Raw genomic sequence first — 20,104 nt, 5'->3', positions numbered from 1 at the left:
TCTCAAGCCTAAAGGGACACAAATGTAAACAGCTAACCACTGAGGTCCTCTGAGGTCTAGCTGGTTATTTAGGTAAAATACACCCTCCTTTGAGTAAGCCATATATGGGTGGCTTGCTGAGTCAGCAAGATGCTAGGTAGAGGGAAAGGATGCCAGTGAGTTACCAGACCATCTTCTGGTCAACCTCACCACATTCAAATTCTTTCTCAAGGCTCAGAGTCTTTAGCCCATGTCTACTGAAGGTACCAGGATTTAGGTGAGCAACTGGGATAGCAGGGAGGAGACCTGATGATGATTTGGGGTTGGAGAGTTCCAGACAAAGATTCTGAGCTTAAAGACATGGCGCTCCAAATTTTCTCTGCTCCTTAACACTAACTTTGGCCTTGAGTTCCCATGGCCCCGTCCACGTAGCATTTGAGTTATAACCTGAGTCCACAGATCTCTAGCAAATCACTGACTTACATCTGGTCAAGATTTTTTTAAATCTAAAATTTTAATTTTAATTATTCTAGGTAGATGTTTTGGGATTACAGTGTTTAGCACAGTGTTTTATATGCAATAAATGTTGAATGAAGGGATATATACATACAAATGATCAGACAGGTGGAATTTCAAGTTTCCTCAAGGAATTTTGAGTTTTCCTTGAGTGACTGTGAACAGTCAGTCACATCCACACCCTCAATTCCAGGGACTTCCACCACTCTTCCCTAAAGGGCCAAATGTGGTTAAATCACATGAACCTAAAGCATTATCTTTGAGACTTCCCTCTAATATGATTCTTTGCACTTCTAAAATGTAAGGAGCCCAATTTGTACAAATGAGCACTGTGATTTACATATCTGAAGATCAACTAAACTTAAAAGAGCAGCCCCTAAGCTACCTTTCATTAGGATCCTTTGGGATCTCAGTCATATATGAGCCCATTCTTCCTGTTCTAGCAACCAAAGGCTTCCTGTCAGGATGTCTGAGAGATTTATTTATGTCCTTGTTTCCGCTATATCTAAATGCATCTTTGGGAAGGAAGTCACTGTGTCTTTGTGAATAAAAAGCTTGTTGCTGAGGTATACAGCCCTCACACCATACAGAGGGAGACCTTCCATAGAGTATACAGAAGGCGACCTGCCAGGCTCAGTCCAGCCTGGGGCATCCCAATACAGCAAAAGTATTAACATCAAGAAACAAATGCTAGCCAGGTGCCAGTAGCTCACACCTATAATCCTAGCTACTTGGGAGGCTGAGATCAGGAGAACTGTGGTTTGAGGCCAGCCCAGGCAACAAGTTGCAAAACTTCATCTCAACCAGTAGCTGGGTACAGTGGGACAGTGGCATGTGCCTGTCATCACAAGCTACTTGAGATCTGGAGGGCTGCAGTTCCAGGACACCCGGGGCATAAAACGTTTATGAGACCCCCATCTCAATGGAGAAAAGCCAGGCAGGGTAGTGCATGCCTGTCATCCCAGCAACAGCAGGAAGCTTGAAATAGGAGGATCTCGATCCATGCCAGCCTGGGCAAAAAGGAAGACCCTATTTCCAAAATCACCAAAGCAAAAAGCGCTGGAGGTATGGTTCAAGCAGTAGAGTGCTGCCTCGCAAGCGCAAAGCCCTAGTTCAAACCCCAGTACTGCAATCAATCAATAAGTAAATAAATAAAGAAGCAAATATTATGATCCTTAGTTGAATGGAAGGACAATCACACTGCGTGTATGACTGCAGGAGCCTTCTACAATTTTGAGTTCATTTTAGATAGCAACAAGGAGCCAGGCACACTGGTGCATACCTGTAGCCCCAGCACACAGGAGGCTGAGGCAGGAGGATAGAGTTCAAGGCCAGCCTGGGCAATACAGCATGACCCTGTATCAAAAATTAACCAGTTAATACAAAGATAAAAAATAAAATGGCAATAAGAATAAAGGGTGTGACTCAAACACAAGCACCAAAACATATCAGAGGCCAAATTTTTCCTGGAAGTGCCATTATCCTCCCCCCAACGACAAAGGAGGCAGCAGACACCTGATGTCAAAATAAAAGCCACAAAGAACATCCATTCCCATGAAGGTCTCTGTGGCAACGGCCTGAATTCTCCAACTTCCATCTTATGCGAGTATGGAGGTGCCAGGCCGTACCATTTCCTTGGTCTTGTGTGTGCTCCTGCACATGTGTACAACTCATGTCCGATTGGGGGAAACACAGACGATGTGTCCCTGAGTGAACGCGAAGCCTCACGATACCTACCTTCATGCTTTTCCTGGTAAGACCTCTGTAAGGAATCCAGTCTCAGGGACACAGTGCAGGAGTGAAGAGAACCACATTGCTCTGCATCAAGCTGAACCTGTCCGTCAGCGAACTAGGTTGCCTCTGCATCCATGAAGGGCAGGGGCAGGAGACAGGAAGGGAGCTGGCCTCCAACAGCACACAGTTCACATTTACCCACAGGGGTTTTAGAACTTGGGTCTTCCAAGATTCAGACTATGAGAGACCCTCCCCAAAGATCCCACGTATCTGCCCTCTCAGGTCCAGTCCAGCCCTGCTCTGGGAGCTAGCTGCAGGTGCTACTGAAAATTCTCTCTCAATCCAGAGTGGTGGGGGAGAAAGGAGGAAAACTGCTCCTGTGGAGATGTCAATTTGCTTTGTCTGGGAGAATGTGACAGGGGTGGGCGGGGGAGTCTCCACTCTGAAGCCCCTAAGTATTGAAGTCTCCCTCTGAGGAAGGCCCCCTGGGTAGAGTAGTGCTGACACCTAGGGGTGGATATCAAAAAGAACCCACCAGGGCAGCCTCTGGAGTACTGAGAGGGGCCGTATCTCCTTGTAGTTTCTGAAGAGCTAGTGTTCCCCTGGCTCCTGTCCACCTGTCTCCTCGTCTGTTCTCCCTCTGTCACTCAGGAGGGTCCCCCCAAATCTGTTCAATGACACCCCACAGGAAAGAGCAGAAGTAGTTTGACTTAAATATAAAGTGGTCAGTTCTCTACCTTATCCAGAGACTTCTGCCTCAGAAAAACAGAGAATGGAAATGGAGGTAGAGAAGGGAAAATGCCAACAGGAGGTACCCACCCCCAGGCTCCCTGTTCACTAGGGACACAGGACAAGGGAAAGCAAGGATTCCAGATCCCCAAGAAGTGGCCAGAAACACAGTCTTACCAAACTCGCTTGCACAGAGATGCTCAATGATGGCCTCAGATTTCAATTCATTATCACATGGAGGACAGACAGTTGTACCTAGGAAGGAAAAGGGGAAGAAACAGAAGCTGTAAGTTATGGGGATGGAGAGCCCTGGGGAAGAGATCATCCATGGAACCAGTTTGAAAGTTGCTACAGGTCTTCTGGAATTCTGAAGGGTATCCTGAGAATCAAGAAAGAAGGGCCCTAGAGGCCAGGGTCCATAGCCATAAGTAGGTGAATAGCTACAGGTTCTGAATACGACACATTTAAACTTCTGCTCTTGGAGGTAGGTAGGAACAGGTCCTACAAATCATGATTTGTGGGCTGCTGGGAGTCCTGAAAAATGCTGGATTATAAACCAAAACAGATTTATTCCATCGTTTCTTTCCTGCCCTTCCCACTCTCCTGTACATATCCCCGATGCCTGCCCTCCTCCCAACTGCAAACTCCTAGCAAAACGGTCCATCATTTGGCCAGCTCTTTAGGAGTGGAGAGAAATACAGTCAGACTCACAAATATTAGCCCCAGACCCCTGAACAACCCCCTCCAAAAAAGCCCACTGCAGTAGGGGCTGGCCTGAGCATGAAGTCGGCAGCTGGGTGGGGGTGGGGAGGCACTGGCAGGAGACACCAAATGGGAAAACAGAGCTGACTGGGGAGGGACCCTTTGGAGGCTCTTTCAGGAGCGACTGTGAAGTGCTTTGAAGAGGTGAGTGCAGGCAGACATGTATGCCACTGGGAGGCCACTGGGCCCCAGGGGAGGAAGTTTCTGAGGCCAGGGCCAGAGCCCTCCTGCAAGCCAAAATGCTGCTGAAGCTGGAGGGATTCCTTCCATCAGAAAGGCAGAGAGAACACAAGAGCACTTCAGGAGAGTCCTCCAAGGTTTGTTGTTGTTGGCTTGTCATCACTGTCTTCCTCCTTTTTATCTATCAAACAACTGGGAATTCATGAAGCACTCAGAAAAACACCAGCACATTCTATGGACAGTCTACATCCCACACTGCACAGGAGGCCCAAGCTGGGCTGTGGCTAAAAACCACAGGAAAATCATCCAAGATGGGACACCCAGGGGGATGGGAGGCCAGGCCAGGTTTGCTGCACTGAGCACCTCTGCTTTGTCCTCCTCCTCCCTTTCCTGTGGCTTCTGCTTACAACATCTACCCTCCTGCTGGAGCCCCTTATGGCTCAGACTGAAATGGGCAAAGCCCCCCTTACTCCCAAGGTGGTGGAAGGAGGGAGCTGCACAGTGACCCATCACTGCTCTCCCCAGACCTCCCTGCAGAGCCCAGCAGGGCCTTGTATTAACAGATCCCTCTCTCACCTGTACTGGGTGATTAACCCCAAATACCTTCCAGATTTTCATGGCACCAAGAACCACACTCCAGCAGAGGATGGCATAACTGCCTTTAGGCCAGATGTTGGAAATGTTTTACACCCAGAACTTGAGACTGGATTCTGGAAGTGAATTCTGGATGTCTTCTAACCAAAGAAAAACCTTACCCAGAATTTCCTATCATGGTTCTTGCTTCCATGGAGAGAAAAAAGGGAAAGGAAGACCTGCAACATGGAAAGAAGCATGTGACCCAAACCAGGAGTGTGAACTGTGCTTTAGGGTTTTCCTTGTCTTGTTGGTTTTGTGTTCGCTTTTTCTTTTTTTAAGTGGAAGTTACCACATTGCAGGGTTCTAGGAATACAATGCTGACCAAAGTCAAGGCAATCTGAATACAAGTCTCTTAGGAACTCTCCACATATTCACCATAGGTCCTCAGGGTTCCCTGGAAGCCACTGGCAGCCAAAGGCTCCTTGCAGGGAGCTGTATGTTTTCAATATGGCTTTCCCTCATCTCCACTTTTCTTGCAGCCAGTCTCTGGAGTGGCTTTAGCCAGAGAAGGAATGTGTAACGCAATATTAATCTGTGCCCCTGTGTGTCCCCCACAGCCCTGCAGGCTGCCTCGCCGGGAAATCCACCCAGCTTGCATCTGAGAAGAGAACTAAATCACTGTGTAAGTTGTGTTTTAAAACAATGTTTAAAGCAAATGAATAAAAAGCTAAAGGGTTTTATATCTTATTAATAAATATTTAAGGGAGAGTGAGGAAAAAGACCAAGTCTAGAATCAGGACGATCTCTCTCACATACACAAGATACCTAGCGTTCTCTCTCTCTCTCTCTCTCTCTCTCTCTCTCTCTCTCTCTCTCTCTCTCACTCACACACACACACACACACACACACACACACACACACACCAAATCTTCCGTGACCAGATCACCAAAAGCCAAGGCTCTGGGGAAGTAAGGGCACCCTGGCCCCTACAACCTGTAACTAAAACAGCCAGGCTGATCTAGGGAACAACATGCCTAAACAACAAAACTACACTAGACGGCTCTCTCCCACATTCCCATCGTGAAACCTGCCAAGGAAGGAGAAGAACAATTTCTTGGCCTGGGTCTAATGTAAGTGCGAGATTTAGAAATCACTTTCCTGGAATGGGAATTACTGCCTCTTCTGTAACAGAAGCCCATGTGGCTTAGACATATGCCTTGGGGGAGAAAAACACTTTTTGACTCATTTCTTACTATCAAACCTACCCTTAATGACAAGACTGTTTAGTACCCTCAAAACTACATGTGCCCAAGTATGGGAACAGAAACCAACTTAAAGTATGCAAAGATTGACACTGTGTTGAAAATTTAGTTTTAATGTTGAAGAATACAAAGACTAAGGGGTACGTGAATAAAAGAATAATACAATGTCCGGTCTTATTCTCATCCAAAACTACCATGTCTTGCTCCTGAGGCATCAGCCAGAAGGCTCTGAGAACCAGAAGTTTTCTCTGTCACAGACACACACACAGGGTGCCTTCTCACCTCAGTGCTCAGCTGACAGTCAGGGCCAGGCAGCCTCAAAGGACTTTACATGGGGCTCCCTGGCACCAAAAGCTGAAGTCCTGGGAGGAACATGAGCCCTTTCAAGATAGCTCTGAGCAAAATCACTGAGGGGAGAGTCTGCTCCAAGCCCTGCTTCACTCCCAACTGACTCTCCCTCTCTGGCCTTTCTCTCTTCATTCAGCAAAGAACTGTGTGGCGGCAGTTGACAACCTGGGCTGGCAGCAAGGAAGGAGCAGACCAGTGGAAACAGCAGTGACCAACAGGGCACAAGGCATCCAGAAGGTCAGCAATGGTGGGTCCCCTGAATCCATGGGCAGTCTTCTGGAGGGCTGAGGTTGGAAGGTTCTTCCCTCTCTGGGGCAAGTACTACTCCATCCAGTCCCCCCAACACTGCCCTTGGACATCAGCCACTTTCCACAAAGTGTGTGCCCAAAGGTCTCCATTTTATGTCCACCAGTGGTCCCATAAAGGGCCAACAGTAACCGAGGTGGACACAGCCTCTGGGCAGGGCTGGGCTAACCCAGCAGCTAGAATGGTAGAAGAATGCCCTGCGGCCTGCAGCAGGTAAGGCTCCAAGTCACAGAGCACCAAGGGCTTTGCTCTGGGGAATGCTCCCCTCTCGCGCTCAGAGGGCTGCACCTGCAGGAAAGTTGACCCTGAGAGCAGAACTGCCACCGGGCCACTGCAGGCAGGAGACAGACCACTTGCCTATCCTACCCGCCCTGGCCCCATGCCACCCAGCGTCAGTCACTTTGAACCTGACTCCCTCCTTAAAATAAGCAAGAACAGTCAAACTTCAGGGTGTCCCTCGGTCCCCGTCTATCCTCACTCCAGGGTAGCCTGTTAACTGCTCACCCCTCTTTTGAGCGTCAACAACAGAGGTTAAATACACCAAGCACTTGGAGGTGAGCTGAAGTCTCAGCCTTCCTCAAAAAACCCTCTGGATTCCACCCCTGTGCCAGCCACATGGTGGGGAGAGCAGTACAGTACCCTTGCCCCAGATTACCGGCACATTTTTACCCTCCTTATCCCTACTTTGGAGGAACTCAGGGTCGAATTCACTCCCCTAAAATCAGGCCACCAGGCTGGGCTGGGGATGGGTTTGGGAGGGTTGTTTTTATTGCTTCCCCAGATTTCTTTTTTTTTTTTTTAATTTCCATTGGAGAACCACCTTTTAAGTAGGAGAGGGTTCTGGGAGGAACCTCAGGTCCAGAGCTGTTAGGAACTTGCAATGCTCAATTTGCAGGTCCCCACCCCCTCTGGAGGAGATAAACAATAAACTAATTACATTTTTATCTTTCTAATTACCTGAAGATTTGTGTAAATGAGAGAAGCAGGGGGTATGCAGAGATACTGGAGAAGAGATATTCCGTTCCCTAAGCCTCCGTGAATACCTGAAGGAGGTAAAGAAACAAATCCCCACCACTTGGAAACTGTTCTCAGCCAGATGTGCAGCACTCCAGGGGCTACTGGGCTGCATGACTAGCTAAGGAAAGGGGTTTTTCGAAAACAATCCTCTCGAACCCACGAAAATCAACAACGCTGCGCCCAGCATCCTCCTTTCTGAGCTTTCTTCACTTTGAGCTTTGCCATTTTCCTACGCGACATCCCGTCTAGGATGCTAAAAACTTTGCAAGGAGACTCGGTACCCTCGCAGAAGAGAGGAGAGCTCTACTTTTATTTAAAGGGTGAGGCTTTGTTTCAGGTATGGCAAAAGCGACACTGGAACGCAAGAAGCGCCGCTCCAGCGGGCGGACCGAGCCTTTGCGGGACGCGGGAGCAGAGCCGCAGCTCTCGGGCAAGAATCACGGGCACCCGGGTCTGGCGAGGCGAGGGTTAGAGTCAGTCCGCACGCCTTAAGGACGACGTCAGCAGCACGTCTGGACTCGGGGCGCAGGCACGAGCCGAGACGTGGTGGCAGGGGTGTCCCCGGGAAGGCGCCCCCCTGGCTAGGGGCTCGCGGGAACGGAACGGGGGCGCCCTTACCTTGGGGCTTGGATGCTTCGGTGGCATTGGGTGGGGTCATGGCGATGCAGACGTCCCCGTCGGGAAACTTATCACACTTGAGCATCTCGGGCCAGTAGAAGCCGAAGAACTGCATGACAGGCTCGCACGAGTCGCGCACGGCCTCGCAGAGCCAGCGGCACGGGTAGATGGGCCGGTCCAGGCAGACGGGAGCAAAGAGCGAGCAGAGGAAGACCTGGGTGCCGATGTGGCAGTTCTTGTTGAGCAGGGGCACCCAGCTGCTGGCCTGCTGCTTCACCTCGGCCATGGTCTCGTGCTCCAGCAGGTTGGGCAACACCATCTTCTTGTAGCCCACGTTGTGGCACAGCCGCAGGTCCACCGGGATGTCCACGCACTGCGGTGGCTTGGTGTAGAAGCGTCCGCTCTGGTACGAGCCGATATCCGACTGGAAGCTCACGTAGTCGTACTCGTTGGCCGAGCTCGCGCCCAGGAGCCCCGCGGCCAGCGCCAGCAACACGCTCGAGGCGGCCCAGCGGCGGCCCCCCGCGCCGCGCCCGCTGCCCATGCTGGCTCGGCGCACTCGCTCCCGCGACGTCGGGGCTGCCTGCGCTGCCCTTGCGAGCGCGTCCCGCCGCAAACTTCCAAGAATCTCCAGGGACAAAAGGCGCCGTCCCCACCCCTGCCGGGCTCCGCGGCCGCGCGCTCCTGCGGGGTCTCCGGCGGGTGGCGGCTCTCGGCCTGCTGCAGGCGCGGCGGCGGGAGCTGGCGCGGGGAGGGGAGCGCGGCACGGCGGCGGAGCGGCGTCCCGGCTCGCAGAGGCGCGGCGGGCTGCGGGCGGGCGCGCGGCACCTACTCCCGGCGCTGCAGGACTCGAGTGCGCGGTGCTCGGGTGGCCAAGCCCTCGAGTCTCCCCGCGCAGCCAATCAGCTCCCGGCTGCCGGAGCCGCACTCATTACCCCGTCAGTCAGCTGCGCAATTAACCAATCGCTTCGCTGGCGAGAGGGCTCGGTTTACTAGAACTAGACACAGGTCAACACCCCTTAAAAAGCAAAGCCAAAAAAATAAATATAGAGAAATAAGACCAAGAAAGAAAACAGGAAGGAAAGGCAAAGAGTGGGGGAGTAGATAGAAGTGTGGGGCGAATAAAGTGAACGTTTAACGCTGTAATTAACTTGGATCAGTTTTCAGAAAAACGGAGCCGTAATGATGCTTGCAAATTTCATGAGCTTATGAAGACTTTTTTTTCTGTACACTTTCCCTAAAAGCAACTAGCTGCTTCACTCTGTACGGTTTGGTGCTCTGTGGCTGTTGTATAAAGACTGGTTGTTTCTAGGCTAACTGGGCCTGAGTCCTCCTTGGCTCCAGCAAAGACAGGGGAAGATGGTCTTTGGGGCAGTTTGGTGTATTCAAAATGCAGTAGCTTTCCAGATTGGACACCTGATGGTGGCCTTTCACGTTGCTGACGGCAGTTAGTGAAAGTTGCTCAGTGTGGTGGGAAATGTTGCTCACGAAGGTGTTAGCTTTGGGAGGACAGTTTAAAAATTTTTAAATATATTTTTAAGAGCATATTCAAGTCCCAGCCCAACAGACAGCACATCTGTGTGTACACACATATACGCGTTGACATGTTTGTGGTGTAGAAAGCCAAAGCATTAAAAACACATGTGCACTTACCAGCGTGGCTTGTGTAAATATCAAGTCCATTGCTCTGGCATACATGTGACATTCAGACCCACTCCAGGAGCCTCAAGTCAAAGCCAAAGGGCCCTGCCAAGGCAAAAGCCAAGCTGACATATCAGCAGAAACAATTTGGCTGTTTCATCCAGCTCCCAAGAACAGAAGTCTACTTACCACCCTCCACCTCCCAGTTCCTCCGAATTCTTTGTATGTTTCAAATAATCCGGAGAAGGGTCAAGCTCTAGGAGCTGCTTTGAGCTTGCAGCAGCCCAGGGGAAGGAGACCACTGAAAGCAATTCATGAAGCTTCCTGGGCCTCCACTTTTGTGTCCTTAAGTGTGGGCGGGAAAAAGCCAAGGATGCTAAAAATCATATCTGAGTGCTGTGGTTCCACCCTGTGTGACAAATGCACTGCAGCTCTCAGCTCTCAACAGAACTCCATAGGAGGTGCTGCCTTGCTGGGCTGCCTTGTTTGTACAGCTCTGCAGACCTAATTTCTTGATGGACAGATTCCAAGTAAAACTCTAGAGTTTGTGAAGATACAGGGCTATTTTCTTAAGGCAATCATGGTCACACAGAGGTTGTGATTCCACTATGCACACAGAAAGCATCTGCAGGTGGCCACCTTCTCTGTCCCTTTCAGGCCAATGAAAGCCAGAGGGACAGAAGAGAGGAAAGAGATAGAGAACAGTAAGCAAAGCCTTGGATGGCCAAGGGTTAATCCCAAAACAACTGGCAATGCTCAGCCAGAGGAGCTGGGAAGACATTCCTCACAGAGAATAGACCGCAGGAGACCAGGCAACTGTGTCTCCATTTAAGGGGCATTTAGAGAAAAATGCTGTTTGGTAAGGGGTCCTTTTCTCTCCTCAGGCCAGGCCCTCAATCTCAAGCCAAATGTGTCTGTTTACTCACTTATTGGAGACTACGGTGTTTGTAGATAATATCCTTTCACTCTGAATCCAAACTTAACTGACCCCACTCATGTTTGCACAATTTCCCCAAATGGCAGAGACTTGGGTCACTATTTCCACCATTAAAATTCTGGAAATGCGTTCAGGAGGCTACATCTCCACCAGCTATGGAAGTAACCAGTCAGGAGTCAACCTTGCAAATCCATTCATGGAGGATCTGGCATATGTCTTGGTCACTCACATTGACTTTGATCACCCCAAATACCCAGGTTCCCTGCTCCAGTGGTCTTTCTGCTTCAGATGAGAGCCTCCTGGGCTGTGGAGGGACACAGTTGCTCCAGAACAAACAGTGTCAGTAGCAGACCCCAGAGTCCTAAATCCTGTACACTTCTAGCTCCTTCCAAGACTCAGCTAGAAAGGAAAGATCTGGTCAGATAGACGTCAATCCACACACTGCCAAACAGTGCCAGACAGAGCAGGAAGAACCCTCTTCATGTTTTAGAGATGTGTAAGGTATTTTGTCATTTTTCAGGTTGTTAAATCTTTATAGCTCAAAATGCAATCTCTATATCTCTTATGGCAAGTGTGTGTGTGTGTGTGTGTGTGTGTGTGTGTGTGTGTGTGTGTGTAGGAGAAAACTCTAGAACAAAGACCATTGATATGACCCAGCTCCCAGAGTTCCTGAGTATGAGAACTGCCAGCCAGGAGAAGTCCATGCCTCCCTCCTTCTCCAGTGGTTTAAATGAACATGGACAAGTTAAATTATTTCTCATCTCAAAAAAAGTTCTGATTTTTCCACCCCTCCAAAGTGCCTGTACATGAAAATTGGAAGCTCATTCCCTGTTGCTTCATAACAGCAGCTTAAGGAAGCATTGTTCAAAGCTGACTGTCAGGCCAAGCAGGGTCACTGAGGGGCCTCCCAGGTGCCTACCTGGTGGCCTTGACCCACACACCTGGGAGGAAAGGAGCCTCCCAGTTCATCACTCCTCCTCTGTTCCATGATCATATCACCAGTGATTTTTAGAACATGCACTGCTTACTCTCCATCAGTTAGCATCTCTGAGCAGGACTCCTGCCCTCCTGGGCTCCTGTCCATGACTGGGCAGTGATGCATCTGGTATAAGCAGAGAAAAGCATTCTGATCCAAAGTCAGGAAACACTGGGTCCTGTCTCAGTTTCACCCTAACAGACTTAGGATGGGGTCCCAAGCCTGTTATCCCTCTGGCTTTAGCATTGTCACCTGTTAAACAGAGCTATTAATGACTGTTCTGCCTCCTGAAATAAAGGATGCTAATCTCAGTTTCTATGGGCACATGAGCCACACACAGGGTTAGACTTTCAGTCAAGTTTGAAAGACACTTAGAAGCAAAATGGTCTTGCTTCTTTTTCCTTCCTCCTCTGTGGATGAGCAGTATCAAGCATCCTGGCTCTTTCAAGGACTGACCTGACTTGCTACTGGGTTTGGGGAATGTCTGGAAATAACCTTGACCCATGCTGTTTTCTATCTATGACACCCTCCATTGCCTTTATAGAAACCCTACCCATGCGGTTCCCAGACTCAGCAAATAAAAATACAGAATGCCCAGTAAAATTAGAATTTAAGATAAGCAATGAGTAATGTAATGTGCAATGTAATGTTTGTGACATACTTAGACTAAAACAATCATCCCTTGTTTATTTGGAATTCACATTTTATTGGGAATCCTGAGTTGTGTCTGGCAAACCCACCTAGTCCTCCTTCAAGTATTGCCTCCTCCAGGCAGTAGTGCCTGATTGCCTGACTGCCTATCATGTCCCTCTTCCATTTCAGGTCAGATTAGCAGCCCTCTCCTCCCTGTGCCCAGGGCCCCTGTACACATCATTACCATTCTCACATCCACATATAATAACTGTTGACTTCTGAGTATAAGTGACAATGCTCATGAGCTCTTGGAAGCCAGAGGCTTGGACCTTCACTTATTTTGTCTGACACATCTCTACATCCTGGCCTGTAATGGCTCCACCCCAGTAAATGAGGAAGTGCAGGTTAGAGGAAGGCTTATCGGGGTATACACTTGAGCCCTGACAAGTTCTCCTTGTCTTCAATAAAGAAAAATCTTTCCCAGATCTAAAACCTAAGGGAATGGTCATCCCAGAACCAATACTGTGGACAGAGGCCATGCCCATGTCACTTGTGGACCCCCAGGGCCTGCCCTGAGTAGGCTATTCAGTGGAGTGAGGGAAGTGGGAAGGTGAAAGAAGCAGGCAGTTCTGGGAAGGGAACAGAGTGTCCTGTAATTAAATCCTGCCTGGATGCCCAAATCTCACAGCCTCTAGCCCAGTGCAGTGTGATAGCAGGGACTGGGATACAGAACACCCGACAGCACCTGCAAGTGAGGAAGGAGACTCCACACTGTGACACCTGGCTCCATGTCCTAGCTCCAGTTTCAAAGTTTTGCTCCAAGCCAGAGACATGGGCCTTTTAGACCCCTTTTGTCTGGTTATCCCAGGGAAGTGAAAGTGAAGTGGCACATGCTTTGGTGACAGGAGGCTCATAAATCTACTGGCATTGCTGCAGGTGGTGGTGGCCCGGCACCAGGACACATGCCCCAAAGAGCCATGTGCTAATTCTTTACCTAACCCTTCCTTAGGTACACCAGATGGTCCCCCGCCCTCTTCAGGGGTTTGAGCAGAGAACAACTGGGATATAAATAGGTGCTGGCAAAAGAAGGGGGCAGAATGCCCTTCATCTCCTCCCCAGACAGCAGAGTTGGTACCCCTACCCTCTGCTGTGAAAGCACTCCCTCCAGTAGGTCTCCAGCCTGGGGCTGCTGGGAATTCACCCTCTCCCTCTTCCCTAGGCTAAGGCAGACTAGTCCCCTGTCTGATAACAGGCTGCCATTCCACAGTCACTCTCTGTTCACACTCTAAGTACATTACCATGATGGGGTGACAGAAAGCCTCCAGGCTGGCAATTCAACATTTCTATCTACAGAAGAAGACACAGAAGTTCAGGGTACAGGGACCCTTGCCAGCAGTCCAGTCACCAAAGTACTTTGGGGTAGGTCAACCTCAGGTCAGGAACCCAGATTCTTGGATTCTAAATCTGGTCGACTTTGCACAGACCTGATTGCCATTGCTAATTGTCAGTTCCTGGGGAGAAAGACATGGAGTGCCTTTGGCAATCAGTGAACTCACTTCCCAGACTCTTCCTAGAGGCTGGCTAGAAGGTAGAGGTGGTTTAGAAAAAGGGGAGAGGCCCACCTGAGGTCAGCAAGCACATGAGATGCCTCTCCATGGGTCCTGGATGGAAAAGAGTAGGATAGAACAGTCCTGGATGGAGGACTGGGGACTAAGGAAAGGGGGAGCCCAGGGCATCCTGGGGTGCAGAGACCACAGTGCTCTGTGCGGGAACTCTGTGTAGCCAACCTGCCAACACCAGGAGGCACAGAAGAAATGCTCTAGGGTAAAAAAAAGTCTGAAAGTGGGCTCCTCTATACAGATGAGGCAGAGAAGTAAGTGTGAGGCAAGAGGTCTGTGGTCCTCTCCAGAGCTTGGAGGTTATGAGAGTTCCATGGTCTTTCCAGGGTGAATATAAAAGTATTTCAAACCCAGTATGGCACATGCCCAAGCATGGATACAGACAAAATCTCTTTGCAGTCTAACAGGTGTGTGTCAGATGAATCCAGCCCTGGGGGAACTTGACAAGAGGTGAAAAGTGGACATGCAGGTCCCAGGCTTGTGTCTGTGTGCTGGAGCTCATACAGGCCCCACAGGTTAGACTGTCTTACCAGCCCATGTCTACAATTCAGTTCACCACCCGCCCTTATCTGGGCTCTCCCTGGCCCCTTACACTGCAATTGTCAGAGTACCTTTCTTCACTCTTTTTGCTTGCTTACACATCTGGAGTTCTTCCAGAACTTACTTGAGAACAGAAGCTATGTCTTTTTTACCTTTGTATTTCTGATGTCTGCCACACAGCAGGTGCACAGCTGTCATGTGTTTACTGAACAAGTCACTTTCTCAAGATTAGTTTTATGACCCAATTCTGGCCAGTGAGAATGGAAGTTAGCAAGTGGAAATGCATTTTGAAGCAGACGTCAACAGAGGACATGAACCTTGACTCTTCCCTCTTCTTCCTGCCTGGAAGTCAGATGTGATACCAACAGCTGTCTTGCAACCAAAAGACCATAGTTGAGCGTATATGCCAACACACAAGGGTGGTGGAACAGGGAGATAGAAAGAGCCTGGGTCAGAACAACTCCCCGTACCTGTACCAGCCTTGATCTGCCTAGCCCAAAATTCTTATTTTAGGTGAGATCTGCAATCTATTGTGGTCTCTTGTTTATATCCAAAAATCATTGGGATTTTCTCTTTTGGACAACTAAAAACCAATTTAAATGGCACAGATCTCTAAATTATCAGCTCTTATAACAGTTGGGAAGTTCAGAAATTGAGGATCTAGTTTTTATTGTGCCAGACTACTGAGCTACTCAAAGTGTGGTCTCCAAACCAGCAGTACCAGCATCTTCTGAGAATACACTCCAAATGCAGCCTCTCAGGCCCCACCCAGACCACTTGATTCAGAGTCTGCATTTTAATGGGATTGTTAGGCAAATCCTGGGCATATTTAAGATTGAGAAGCATCACCTTGGAAAACTCTTCCCTGTGCTTGTGGGTTTGCATATCGTCCTTTGCTTTCTATCCCTACATCCATGACACTCTGTTTCTAAGTGTCACTGGGTGTGTCAATACATGCTCCCACATTATGCTATATCCCTTCATTTAGCATCCAACTGGGAGGGGGTCCTATGGTCTCTACTTCTTAGGAGAGTGATACATAGAGGTCCATCAGCCTCACTATGTATAGAACATTCAGAGAATCAAATGAAATCAAGTTCTCAGGCAGAAAGGGTAGACAAGGGGAGACACAGAGACAGGAGGATCACAGTTCAAGGCCAGCTGAAGCAAAAATTTAGCAAGGCCCTATCCCAAAGAACAAGTCAGACATGGTGGAACACATCTGTAATCACAGTCACAGGAGAGGTAGAGGTAGGAGAGTCAACATCTAAGGCCAGCCCCAGGCAAAACTCATGAGACCCTATCTGAAAAATAACTAAAACAAAGAAAGGCTGGGAGCCACGGCTCAAGTGATACAGTACCTGTTTAGCAAGTGTGAGGCTCTGATTTCAAAACCTAATACCAAGAAAGAAAGAAAGAGAGAGAAAGGGAGGCAGGGAGGGAAGGGGAGAGAGAGAGAGAAGGTAGGAAGGCTGTCCTGTGGCCCCTCTGAGTCAGGCTGTACCCAACAGATCTTGCTTTCTTCCCCACACGTGGAAACACCAGTCCCTGTGTGTCTGGAGGCCTGTGATCGTCCAGCCCGCTCACACTATCAGACTCAATATCTGTCTTCACATAAACGTGGCCTTTTACCAAATCCTTCTGACCACAGTGTTACAAGAAAGCCATAGCTTCCCGCCCGGAAGAGCATTATTTGCCCATCAAGCCCTTTTGTTCTTTATTTATTTTTAACTGTAGTCTAGACCACCAAATTGCCTAATCCATAGTATAAATCTCCATAAATAACAATTTCCCAAATAGAGCCACTTAGTCTTGGAGTGCTTTCCAAGTTCTGCATTAACTCCTCTGGTGTGAAGGGGTTTCCAGACATTTAGGTCCATAAATATACAACCAGCTGCTCCCTGAATCGCAGCTAATCCTTACCACCATCCCCTGTGGGTCCTTTAATTGCCATTATCACGGTCGTCTTAACAACAGAATGAATGTTCTTTCTGGAGACAAAATGCCCTGCTTCCTGCATGATCTTAATTCATCTGAATCCCCAGTATGGGGTTTGATTTCCATCCCCACCCCAAGGAAATTGTCTTCTGGGAATTTCAGATCCAAGTTTCATTCTTCTCCTGACATAACTGGACCTGCGCCAGCCCTCTCTGAGCTGTGCTCTCCTGATTCCAGGAGTCTACAAGTCAACAAGTGTGCCCCAATCACAGGCCCACAGTGCCTGTAGGTCATGTGGGGAGGACCTAAGAGATAGTCCCCAACCCCAGGAACCATGGCAGTAGGGAGAGGAGGTACACAAAGATAACCAAGGCAGCAGCACCTGCAGAGTGGTAGCTGGGGACAGTGGAGATGGGAAGTTGGGACCATGATATCATGGTCGGTGGCGTGGTTTGGATCCCCAAAGGTCATGTGCTAAAGGCTTGCATGCCAGCCTGTCGTACTACTGGGAGGTGATAGAATCTTGGGCCAAGTGCGAGGAAGTGAAAAAATGGGGCATGCCCTTCAAGGGGATATTAGGATTCCAAATGCTTCCTCTTTCTCTCTCTGCTTCCTGGCTCCATGTGGTGAGCAACCTCTGCCACCTCATACTCCCTGTCGTGATGTTCTGCCTTGCCACTGGCCCAAAGAACAGAGCCAGGTGTCCATGGACTGAAACCTCTGAAGCCATAAACTACAATAACCTTTTCCTCTTTATGAGTCCATTGTCTCGGGTATTTTGTCACAATGGTAGAAGCTGATTAATATAGTCAAGATAGCAATCTTCATCCTGGGTGACTCATCTGCCTTCCCATTGTCTAGCAACCTAGAGAAATCAGCGACATTTTGGGGACATAATCCCAGAACAAGCCAACAGAAACTCTGCCTCACCCCACTGTGACATCACAGGTATAGATTCTTGACAGACAGCTCTCTCTCTCTCTCTCTCTCTCTCTCACACACACACACACACACACACACACACACACACACACATACCTCCATCATTTTGCTCATCCCTGGCCTCACCTAAAAGGAAAGCTTTCAGTCGGGTGCTGGTGGTTCATGGCTGTAATCCTAGCTACTCAGAAGGCAGAGATCAGGAGGATTATGGTTCAAAGCCAGCCCAGGCAAATAGTTCTTGAAATCCTATCTAAAAAAAAATCCCATCACAAAAAAGAGTTGGTGGAGTGTGTCAAGGTGCAGGCCCTGAATTCAAGCCCCAGGACCGCAAAAAAAAAAAAAAAAGTAGGCTTTCGGCCTTCTAATCTGATTCCCAGAGGTTCCATAGTTGTCAATAAGAATAAGTTCACTAGGAATAGATGGAAGGGGTGGAGGTGGGAAAGAGCCAAGCAGTGCTAACATCCAAAAAAGGAGAGAGAACTCTGAAGAATGAGCTCACCCAGCCCTGGGGCCAGAGAAGTCACCCTTCCAAACCGCCCTCTTGTTAGGAAGACACCTGAGCCTACAGGCCAGGCCCTGCCCTGCCTTCCCTCCTTCCACCCCTTGGCTGAGTCTCCCTTCAGGGCTCCAAAGTAGGAGAGGGAGGTCTTGGATGGGGGCTTAGCAGAGCATTCAGAAGTAGTGCCCCTAGACTCACACAAGCCCCTTCCATCCACCTAAGGGGACTGTGTGACAAATATGCCAGGGCAGCCCCCACCTCCAAACCCCTCTCCTACTTGTCTTTCACACTTCATATTTCTTCTGGTTCAGGCATGACTGACCCTAGCAGAGACAGCTTCAGACTGCTCAAAACCACCTCCTCTGGAAGAGGAATGTTCCAGATGGGAGAAGGGCTGCTGTGAAGAAGGGGCTGTGGAGGCAGTTGCACAGCTGGTGACAGGACCTACAGAGGTGTCAGGGAGGCCAGGGTACAGGCAGGGCCATGTGCCCTGTCCCACTGAAGTGACAAACAGGCCTCCTGTTCCTCTTGATATCCAAGATGCACTCTCATCCCACTGCCCTGACACCCCACTCCCATTTCTGGTTTTCTTGATGGACTCCCACCACCTTTTCTCCCCACTGCAGGGGTCCAGCAGGGTTCCTTCCCACAGTCACATTCAGGGCTTCTCCTGGGCAATTGAGCAGCTTCCCTCTGGGGTGGGGACCAGAGGGCTGAGGGAGGGAGCCTAAGGAATGCTGCCTCGCTCTGACACTCAACATTGAGGACATATAGAATACAATCCCCACCATTCGGCTCTGCCTCTTTAAGAACAATGACAGCAACTGAGAAACTGAGCTGATTTTTGCCAAATGACTGGCTTTGGTCCATTGAGAGCAGAGTGGAGCTCACCAGACAAAGTCCATATTCAGGGATCCAGCAAGATTTGGCTGCTGGGCACTGGCACAGGCTCCTTCCTGGGCACTGGCACAGGCTCCTTCCTGGGCCCTGCACAGGCCATCCATGGGCAGAACCAGAGGGGTCTTGAGGTGCGAAGGAGTGGCCCCATGGAAAACAGGCAGGTCACATGAGACATCTGCTATCAGTGTGGACTCCAGAGGTTTAACATGAGACATCTGCTATCAGTGGTAGACTCCAGAACCATCTTTACTGTCTGGAATTTTACCAAGGGATAACAAACTTTGCTGCTAGGAGGGAAACACTGTCACAGCCCAGGGAGGGTCCTTCTGTCCTGAGGAGAGCACTAGGTCGAGTCTAGTTTCCAGGAGAGGAAGCTGCAATCTTCCTTCCAGCCTCTTCACATCTCTTTGCGATCTCTTCACTTCTCTGTGTCTTGGGCTCTTAGCAAGAGAGGGAATTAGGTTAAATAGGCTCAAGCCCCTCCAAACTTTGAAGTCTGAGATAAAAAGAAAATTCTGACCAGACTTCCTTTACCAACCCAACTGAAAACAGAACTTAGAAAAAAATGAAAGCCCAATGTGAATGTCAGTGGTCATGACAACATTAGGCAAAGATCTGTGTGGCCAGAGCACAGCCAACACCAAAAATAGAGCTATTCCGGTGTGGCTGTGAGGAAAAGATATAACGTCACCCGGTATACCTAGCCTCCCCCTGACTCTTTTCTGCCATGGACATCCTCTGACCAGCTTGGGGACACACCCAGGACTTGAGTTAGCTTTTAGCACTTTTCTTTGCATCTTTCTCTTTCCCTTCCTCCCTTCCTTCTTTCTTTGCTTCTTTTGGATGGACCCCAGGATCTTGCACATGCTAAGACAAGACTCTACTACCTAGCTACACTCTCAGGCCCCCACTTTTTTCAGACATTGCATTGTCATTATTGCAATTATAAGAATTTCTCCTAGACTGACAGTCATTCAAGCAACCAGAGTCGACACTGAACACAAAGGAAGAACATTTCCCTGACAGTTCAGACTCTGGCACCCCAGCTCACTGAGGCCTTTCCTCTCCTCCTGCCCCATCCCCTTTCACCGCTTCCTCATCCCATATGTCTTATGATCTTCTAACACGCTACTATCTTGCTCGCTTACTTTGTCTATTGTCTGCGTCTCCCCACCACCATCACAAAAATGGATGCTGCCCTATGAAAATTGTTGTTTTTAAATCAGTTTGTCAAAGCCTGTAGAACAGTACTCTAGCAACTGGTATGCCATCAATAAATAAAGGCCTGTTGAACCAATGAAGGAGTGAGTAAAAGAGTAAAGGGATCATATAGAGAATATAGGTTGCAAACTTATGTATAATATTCCAATTTTGCAGAAAAAAGGATGAGAGAAAAGAAGGAAAGAAGAAAAAAAGAGCCAAAAGCCCTGGGAAAACTCTACTGAAATGTC

The 20,104-nt window shown here is 49.1% G+C and overlaps 1 protein-coding gene across 4 annotated transcripts in view; it reads right to left on the bottom strand.

Annotated features, from left to right (window-relative positions):
- Positions 1–8,781, bottom strand: part of Sfrp1 (secreted frizzled related protein 1) — a 136,675-nt gene extending 127,894 nt beyond the window's left edge. For 2 of the 4 annotated variants that reach the window (XR_012441436.1, XM_074054612.1), the window contains exons 1-2: positions 8,029–8,780; positions 3,136–3,213 (exon numbers count right to left, since the gene is read on the bottom strand). Coding sequence is in view for 3 of the 4 variants with exons in the window: in XM_074054612.1 (XP_073910713.1) it covers positions 3,136–3,213; positions 8,029–8,572 (622 nt within the window). In the remaining variant the exon portion in view is untranslated. Of the gene's footprint in view, positions 1–3,135; positions 3,214–8,028 lie in introns of all 4 variants that reach the window. The other 2 variants (XM_074054611.1, XM_074054610.1) reach the window with 2 other exon arrangements.
- Between the last annotated feature and the right edge of the window lie 11,323 nt (positions 8,782–20,104).

This window comes from Castor canadensis, chromosome 14 (genome assembly GCF_047511655.1).
Source record: "Castor canadensis chromosome 14, mCasCan1.hap1v2, whole genome shotgun sequence".
Taxonomy (NCBI): Eukaryota; Metazoa; Chordata; class Mammalia; order Rodentia; family Castoridae; genus Castor; species Castor canadensis.
The sequence above is the reverse complement of the archived record's forward strand: the minus strand, read 5'-3'. Positions and strand labels throughout refer to the sequence as shown.